The sequence below is a fragment of the Dufourea novaeangliae genome, unplaced genomic scaffold, assembly GCF_001272555.1.
Source record: "Dufourea novaeangliae isolate 0120121106 unplaced genomic scaffold, ASM127255v1 scaffold20, whole genome shotgun sequence".
NCBI lineage: Eukaryota > Metazoa > Arthropoda > Insecta > Hymenoptera > Halictidae > Dufourea > Dufourea novaeangliae.
In genome coordinates, this window is record NW_015373893.1 from 65,968 (window position 1) to 75,777 (window position 9,810).

The 9,810-nt window shown below is 34.7% G+C and overlaps 1 protein-coding gene across 1 annotated transcript; it reads right to left on the reverse strand.

Annotated features, from left to right (window-relative positions):
• Nucleotides 1-7,608: 7,608 nt before the first annotated feature.
• LOC107189206 lies at nt 7,609-8,329 on the reverse strand. The gene is given in 3 exon segments (XM_015577691.1): nt 7,609-7,928; nt 7,931-8,196; nt 8,241-8,329. Coding segments are annotated over 3 exon segments (675 nt in total).
• Nucleotides 8,330-9,810: the final 1,481 nt, after the last annotated feature.

Genomic DNA, 9,810 nt, shown 5'->3' on the forward strand with positions numbered 1-9,810 from the left:
ACGAGAGCCATTAAGCTCTTCCACTAGAGTCTGTTAAGTGTCTGCTAATATGTACAGTAGGTAAATGCAATGCAGAATCATTAGTTGAAAAAAAAAGGGTACAGGAAAAGAATACGATGCGGAAAATAGGCTGAACAGAGTTGTGATGAAAATGAAATCCTTTTTCGTGAGTAATTTTCTGTTTTATGACTAGACAATTGTATGACAAAGTTATGATAATGTTCTTTTTTTTAAATTTTTATGATACTATTCTGAATTCTTGTGATAAATTTATTCGTACTTTAAATATTCAGTCTCTGAATATAATGTAATCTATTAATATATAAAATATACATCTATTGTTGTAATATAAATTGTAGACTTGTTTGTTACAGTTATGAGTTTCGTAATTTTTTGCATTTAATAAATTTTAAGTGCTACCATTTCAAACGATCAATCATAATGGCATTAGTATAGCTCAACTATAACTACTCAAGTTATACTATAATTGCTAAATTTGTCAACAATAAACTACTAAATAGTATTTTATCACAGGAAATCAGAAGTTATTTATTGTCATTTAACAAAATACATTTTATGATTGACGTATAATTTATTTCTACTGTGTACATTTTTAACATCATATGAACGTTAGAACAATGTTAATAAAATTATATGGCGCAATAGTGAAAGAAGTGTGCTGAAACAGTACTTCCTATTTAGGTAAAGTATTGGTTAAAAATAATTACTTTGTCGATTCACAGAATATGGAATAAGAACATTGTATGGTGAGTAAAGAAAGTATAGAATCATCTTTAGGCAACCAAAACTTTTGACAACTTTTACTATAAGCCGTATTGTTTAGAAAGTTAAAAATGTTTCACGCTTTTTATCGTATTTAACTACTCACATAAATACCTTAGATATAAATACAAGTAATTACAGTGTATAAACAATTATTTTCTAATTTATCAATTTTAGTAAACTTTATGCTACCGTATATTTAAGGAAAGCAGAAAAACATTTTATATCTACTTGCCAATAGTTTTTTCGGTACGTCAGGTTTTCTATTCAATTTTTATACTATAACTATAATACATAGACAACAGTATTTCTCGATTTTATCATGTATATAAGTAATTTTTTTTACCAGGGCTAAAAGAAGTATCAAATAGTAAGTAGAATCTACATTTCAGCCTAGAACTCAGACCTAGAATTTCCAGGTATTTCCCTAAAGTTAAAGTCTGTATAAACTTACAAAATCATCTTTAACTTTATATATCGAAAAAAACGTTATTTTGCATGAATAGTAAATAATTTCGATATTTGAAGGTGTCAAACAGAATGATAACTTCTGCTTCCGGATTCAAGCTTTCGCGCGATAACGCAGCAGACGGGAGAGAGGGCATCGTGCGTTTTGGTGTCTGGCGGAACATGTGCGTGCCGTGTGATTGTATTCATATAATATGTTCTACATTTAGTTAAATAAACTATTTTTTTCATTCACTAAGAACCACGCTCTGCAACCTAATTTTGACAGAAGGCATGCAGATTTATTTCTATCGTACATAGTGATGCGTAACGTTTGACCTGTAATATACAGGGTATTTCACGTAACTTGACCACCTTAAATATATCGCTTATTTTGTATGATAGAAAAAATATCAGGGGAGAAAAATATTCTGGTCGAAGGCCCCAATACGGTGATGGGCCGAATTTTTTTCTCAAGGTCATTTTTTTCGACATTTCAGGGTCATCGAATTTTTTTTAAATGGGACTACATATTTTCACTACAACACTCTTATAGCATATAAAAAAACAAATCCAACGAGGTGCAATATGTTGACCTTCACGTGACCTTTAGCGAAAAAATCATGAAATGTTTGTCAGTAAGCTCAGTACGCGTTCGGGGACGGAAATGAAGGAATTTCAATTTCATTGGAACAGTGTACCGTGTAATTGTCCCTTGTGCTTGTAAACAGACATTCGTATTCTCCTTTCATCGGCTGAAGTATGTTTACAAGCATTATTATCAAAGTAAATCTTAGGGTCAAGGTAATCTTAGCAACCGATGATCGCTTTACAATCAGTATCAGTACAACAAGGTACAGTATCGGTATCTCAGTGCTTATCCATCATGTACGCTACAGCAGAAAAAGTTGAAATGATTTTAATCTACGGAGAAGCAGGACGGAACTCAACGCATGCACAACGGTTGTATGAAGAAAGACATCCTGATCGTCGCGTTCCTTCCAGGCGAAATTTTGACCGCATGGTAAAATTATTTACTGAATCAGGCAGTGTCGTTTCACCTAAAAGAAATCGTACTAAAACTAACACAAACGAAAGATTTCAAAAGATTTCAAAAACAAAGGGTTCTACATGAATGTAGATCAATTACTGCAGAGCAACTTAAAAATGTACAGCAAGAATTTATTTACCGCCTCCAAAAATGTATCCAGGTTCATGGTGCACATTTTGAACACCTTCTAAAATAAAGATTTAACTAAAAACTGTTCCAATGAAATTGAAATTCCTTCATTTACTGTCCCCGAACGCGTACTGAGCTTACTGACAAACATTTCATGATTTTTTCGCTAAAGGTCACGTGAAGGTCAACATATTGCACCTCGTTGGATTTGTTTTTTTATATGCTATAAGAGTGTTGTAGTGAAAATATGTAGTTCCATTTAAAAAAAATTCGATGACCTTGAAATCTCGAAAAAAAATGACCTTGAGAAAAAAATTCGGCCCATTCACCGTATTGGCGCCTTCGAACAGAATATTTTTCTCCCCTGATATTTTTTCTATCATACAAAATAAGCGATATATTTAAGGTGGTCAAGTTATGTGAAATACCCTGTATGGGAATTAAATATACTCTGTTTGCCACGTACCTAACTGGTAAAAAATAGGCGCATAGTTCACTTTATATAAATTCTCGGTATACGGTGGACGGTATTTGTATACGTTTCATGTTTTACGAAAGTTTTCAAAGCATATGATAAAGAAAAAGCATGGAAACAGTTGAGCTATACGCGTTACATCACCGGAAATTGATAGGTGTAAAACTGTTGGGAATAATTCAGTTTTCCTGTGGTAGGTATATTGCGCAAAATCTAGAATATCAGTTTTTCAATTTTTCCTGGCGTATAAACCGACGTATTTTCAACAAAAATTCACATGATGGAGGAAGGACAATGGTTAGTGACATCATATAATTTTTCTGTTTTATTGAATTGAATCCACAATGTTCAGTAAGGTACATAGTATATTTAGACTGCAGATTTTACGCATTTGTCGTAAATGCAAATCTGTAAAATACGATCAAAATAAAGTTTTAACAAAGACCCATTCCTTTTTTACGTTAGTTTACCTGCAATCTATTTACAATAGTAATAGTGTTATGTGTACAAATAAGTGATCCATTGTTTTTTTAAATTATGAGACGTAATATTTTAAATTAAAAGTTACTTCTCTCGATTTTAAATTGCGTAACAATGGTGTAGCGTGTAGTTGCTATATGCATTCTATAGCAACGAATAACGACTTCGGCAATGTATAGTGGATTACTTATTGGTACACCTAGTAAATAGATTAATAATAATTACAGTGCGAATATTTGTGTAAATAAAGATTTTTATGGATATGATATTAGATTTAGTCTTTTGTCTTTTGAAGGATTCTTGTAGAAAACGCTGTAAGTGCAAAAATAGATAAATTTGTTTCTTTTATCTACAAATGTTTTAAGTGCCAATGTGAATACTGTAGTATACAATGTAAGCGCAATTTCACTTGGTGAATAGTTAGCAATAGTGTTTTAAAAAGTGTCATCACTGGTACCTCCATTGTCGACACTCTCGAGACACTGAAAGTGCTAATTCAAGCGTTATAATTTGTGGTTTTCTGTATAAGTAATCTGGGAACAAACAAAATTGGTACTTACAGTGTTTGCAAATTTAAAGGAATGGCGCATTGATTTTTCTTTACTCTTTTCAAGTGATTTCAGAGTGAAAACAATTTTCTTCTCCATGAATTTTGGACTACATTACTGAAAAAAATAGAAAATTTTGTAATGCATTGGTTATTGTATTCTTACTCACATTTAGCAGTAAAACAAATCTATGTTTTAAAGAATTTAAAGTTCAATCACGTTTCTTTCGTCCTGAAAAATTTGATTCTTAGCACTTACAGTGTTTTCTATACGTACTCTTCAATTGTATGTTTAATCGATGAAAATATGACGAAGGGACAATAGAAATTCAATCCTTCCATTTTCGTAACTGTAAACACTCTTCACACTAGTTAAACTTTCATTTTACAAAATCGCTTTGCCAAAGAAATGTTGTAAAATTTTCCCTAAAAGAGAAATGAAAGTATAGTGTACTATATTCGCGACCTTTATTTTCTTTTCCTCGTTTCGAGGAAAGTAGAAAGCTCAGCGTTTTTGTATCATACCCCAATTGTACGGATACTCCATTGCGCTACTCGACAAACACATTACATAGTAACACTTCACATCGATTAATAGCTGCAAAAGGGGGCGCAAGTGCGGCGAACTGAGAAAAGGTTTGCGTGAACAAACACAGCTGGGAGTCAGTAATTGATACCAAAGCTTCGCGGATATTAATGATCATAAAACCGCATTATACGCTTTTCCATGAATATACCTTCTCCTCACTATGAACGAGTCTACCTTCATCTTTGTCCCACTCATTATGTGGTCTTTACTTTCTCCGACCGTCAATTTTCACATTTGTGAAAATTCTCCTTTGTGTAATTAGTATAATTCATTAATTTTGCGACTGGATAGGGAACAATTACAAAATTTTCGTTAATATAAATTCAGTGTTGGTCCTGGGTACTTGACCGCCCCTGTGCAGACTACTGCAGACCCACTTTTCGTCGCCCCCTTATTTCGTTAAAATTGAATTTTGGGACAATAAGAAAATACTCGTACTTCATATATGATAGGATAATGAAATAATTTCACTTGTAAAATATATGTTGTGTATTTTATTTTAGTAATTATCTGTATAGAAAATAAGAAAAACAAAAATAATCTTCATATTTTTTACAATATTCTAAAAGTAAATAACAAAATAAATCTACTTACTTATTCAAAATGACTTTTCTGATTTTTAGAGATGCGAATTCGTGTATCACATTTGACAAGTTTATACTTTCTGATACTTTAATGCACGATACAAGTAAGTGCAAGGTCACTTAGTCTTCCCTGGAACATTGTCGGCAGAGATAATTTTTCATTATTTCAAGTTTTGAGAATCTTCTCTCGCCAGACGCAACGGAAATCGACAGTGTTAAAAAAAGGCAATAGTAAAATGTGGGAAACAAGATGTGTGAGGGGAAATTTCCTGGTACGACAATATTTCATTATACATATAATAGAGTACCATCTAAATCCCTTTTTAGCATATTATTTTCATTTGACTACAATTTTATGCCTAAATCCATTCTTATACAATTTCATTAAGGCGTCATTATCCATTCTTTTAAAACCATATAAAAAGCTGAAAAGAGACCCACATTCATCTATTAAGTAAAACCTTTCACCAAGAGAATTGCTTATGTGATCTAAAATGGTAAAATAAAGATTTATTTGAAAGTGCATTATACAATAGTTGAAGTGCTGTTTAGAATCTGGAACAGAATCAACTTTGCTTTCCTAGAAAAATTAAGGTGGCCTCTTATACGGCGAATTATAGGAAATTCTGGTTATATGTTAATTTTCGCAGGTTCTATAACAGTATTATTAATGAACATATTGAAATATTCGTCGTTTCTCTTTTAATAATTTAATTTTGCAGATTTTCTAAAACCTGGACACATTGGGCTAATCTTATTTTCGTGTATTGAAGTATTTTACTAACAATAGCTATCTTTGAAAGCAAAGAATGCCAAATAATTATAGAACATACAAGTTTGGAAGATGATATCTTTTGTGCCAGTGAATGAGCCATATTTTTAGTTTTTACATCTCGAGTAGGATCATTCGATAATTCAGTTAAACTGTCAATGATGTTCTTCAGATTAAGACGTAATGGTCTTATAGCTTTAATTCTGCTTTCCCACCTTGTTTCACTAAGACTTTTGAGTGTGAAATTTGCAATTTGCTTCTTAGAAATATCCCATCGATATGTGGAAGCAGAAAAAAAGTTATATACTCCCTGAATAATTTAAAAGAAATCAAATATTTCCCCGCTAGTGTTTGCCGCATCACTTATGACCAACTTCAGTATGAGTATGAGCATTACAGAGGAGCAAACAGTGCTTTCGGTCGTTAATCTTAAGGCAACGCAACGACGCGACAGGTTGCTTGACATCTCTGCAATGGCCCATAGGTGATGCAATTTATCGTACTTTAAGTTCCACGGCAAGTCGCACAAACATTTCGAAAGACAGATCGACAGATTTTTTTTATGCCGTACTGCCGTACAACGGCGCCACAAATGTTGCAACTGTCTTTCATACGGTCGAAGCAACGTACAGTAATTCCTCGATGAAAGTGTTACGAGCAACAGCATTATTTCCACCACTGGGGGGATCCCCCTCTGGAATCTGTTTCTTATAAATAAAATTACGATTGCCGATAGCTGAAGGACTCAACGTAGTCTTCAACCGTCGCATGACATGAAGGTTGTTTAGTCTCACACCTTCCCTTCCAGCACCGTACACAGCTTAAATCCTTATCATAAATCCTTCGAAGATAAAATAGTGCCAGGTCATGCGCCTTTGATTCCACTCGAAATACGTTAACGCTAACATACTAAATGCTAGAATTATGGGATTCCCATTAGCAGCAAACAGGAGGGAGAACGCCGTTCAAAAAGTGACTTCAAGCCTTTATTTTATTTTCTTTTTAATTTTAGAGCACGTTACTTATTAACAGATTGCGAATGTTATGAATTTATAATCTACGGGGCTCTGTGAAATACAACAGAAGACAAAATTTTTATCAGATGCAGCTTGTCTATTTTATTGTCAACCCAATAAGATACTTAAGGGGGGAGCCTGGTGTAACTCGCCAAAAATTGAGGAATATTCGGGAATTATTTTTGAAGAAAGTACTCAAGCGATCCTTCTCAAATTTATAGGTTATTATACTACTACATTATAGTTTATAACAACATTTTTTTTATTAAAAAAGGATGACAACTAACGAAGTTATAAGAGCTTCTTCCCACTCTGTCGGCGATGTACTTGTTTCGCGGCGTGCAACGTACAGTCTGCTATATTCGTTTGAAATCAAATATTCAACAAGATATCTTTAGTTAAAGAGTGTACGCATAGAATGAACCTAAATATAAGTTAATAGAAACAAAATTGTATAAATTGCAGCTTCTTGAAGAAAAAATTAACTTTTTTCGGCTAAATTTTACTTTAAATGTTTATAAAAGAATGGTTTATTTAAACAATATCATTGAAAAAATAGGTTCATTCGATGAAGAAAATTTTTACGAATATGTATGCAAAAGGCCAACTCGATCGGTTGAATATTTTTTTAGTTACATTGCACGCCAATTTGAGAAACGTCGTTTCGAGAAAAACACGTTTAAAGTTTTCGGTGAAGATAAATAACAATTTTCAGATACTTAGAGCTGTTTCATGTTAATCCGCTATACCAGGCCCATACAGTAGACCCTCCTCTTCCTCAAACTGTTCAAGTAAGGTCGCATTCTTTTCCTTCCTTGCAATTCGTGCCTCTCTGGTACTGCTGAAGTTGCGACGCTCTTGTCTCTTCAGCCGCTGCGCGTCGTACACGTTGGCGAACATCTTACATTTATGCCCAATCACTAAGCCCAACTCTTGCATCAATTGTAGAACAAAACTGTATCCCTCGTTAAATTGTCCAGCAGCGAAGAAGGAAGCGATTTCAACAATTTTGAAGACGCAATGTAAATGCTTAGGTACCAGACGCCACACGGTGGATTAAAACTCTAATTTGCGTTCTGCGTATGGGCCCCTAAGCATCTTTCTAACAAATCCAGACGTGACAAATCTTTATAAATTGGAAGAATTTTCTTTTGAACGTCCGGATGAAGTGCAGGTGGGTGTCTGTGGTTTTTTATATCACCTGCAGCCTCTGCGATGCGCCATTTACACCACGAGTCAAATCCTGCCGAACAGTTTTGATGGAGCGGCTTTTTGTCGGTGGATATTATATGAAAAAAGTGGCCATTATAGCCTTCTGCATTTCTTCGACAGATTCGGAATTCCTTCTTATGGCTAGACCATAATACTTTGTCAGTTTTCTAATAAGGGCCTCTGTTAGTTTTCCTTTTCCTCCAAGTTTGGCAGATTTTCTGACAGTTCGCAGGCGACTTCCCATCCTTTTCTCAACGTGACCAACGCATTCACTTTTTATTATTTTGCAATAATATCTTCGAGTCCCCGTCTTCAATATAATTTGTGTATTTCACTTATAACGGACCGAGAAACTGAGCACGTCGCGCTGCGCCGCGCGCTTTCTGGTATACCTGCGTCGTCTACTCCGTAACAAAAACATCTGTAGCAGGTTTAATTTTTTGAATTTCGTTTTGTGGCTTTGGGAGGACATTTGCAAGGTATTAAACTATTGATTTATGAAGAAGAAAAAAATCGATTTTTTTGACCCGCTACACCAGGCTCCCCCCTTAAGGGGGGAGACTCCTTTGGGGCCAACTCCGAATCGATCGAAGCGCCGATGTAAACAACCGGACGCCAGCGAAAACACAAAATCGATATTTCGGACGGCTTGATAATGCGACATCTAGCGGCAATACCCACAAATAAATTTTGTTCCCCGTTACCATCAAGCTGGGTTTGTGTATTTCCTACGCGAAGACAGTGTTGCCGGACAGTATCGTTTTTCTTACGCTGTTGCCTCACGTCCCGCATGCAATTCTACCCGTGAGGAGAACGATGGAATAGCTACGGCCTACGGCTCGTGGCAAGATTTCGATTCTCGCCGAACGTCCAAGGCCAGCGACCGACCCATCGGCATACAATGTAAACAGACGTAGATGAGATAAGGAATGACGCACGAATGAAAATTTAAACTTTTACAATTTGCAATATATTGTAATGAAAATGTCATGAATGAATTGAAGAAATTCTCCCGATTAAAATGCGTCCAAATTCCAGTGTAATTGGACAATTGTTACTCATACGTAATGTTGCGGATGAAACTGATACATTACTGAAAATAATCCGAATGATGTCGTATTTGGACTCATTTCCACCGACAGAATCTCCTCAGTTCATTCGTGACACTTTAATGAATGTATACTGAAAACTATAAAAGATTAAATTTGCATTCATGCGTTTCATTCCTTATCAGTTCCTAGTCAGTCGCTGGCCTCTCGCCCGGCGCTCAACAGCCCATTTATTCCTGCTGGCCAAAGTTAGTCGAAGGAACAGTCAAGCGACAATGTTCTTTAGCTAACGATGAGCTGAGGCAGACAAAAAAGTTTAAAAAGCCGCAAATCGATGTGATTCATATTGCACTATCCAAAATTCTATGCTGCTTATTTATTCACGGTATATTACAGTCTAGTCTGTATATACGAACTAAAATATGATTTGCAATATGAAACTGCCCGCGCGAGAGCGGGTACGTCAGCTAGTTATCCATAAAATGATTTGAATGTTTATGAGAAGTTAAAGATTAGTCTAGATAATTAAGTTTTAATGATTTAATTGTAATTAGTTGTTTCACAATGTACAGGGAAATGTTTGACAAAACACGCACAAAAATAGTAACAGACACTTTTTTCAACTTTTTTATCTTAGCCTATAATGAACATTCGAAATATGCCTCTTGTAGACTTA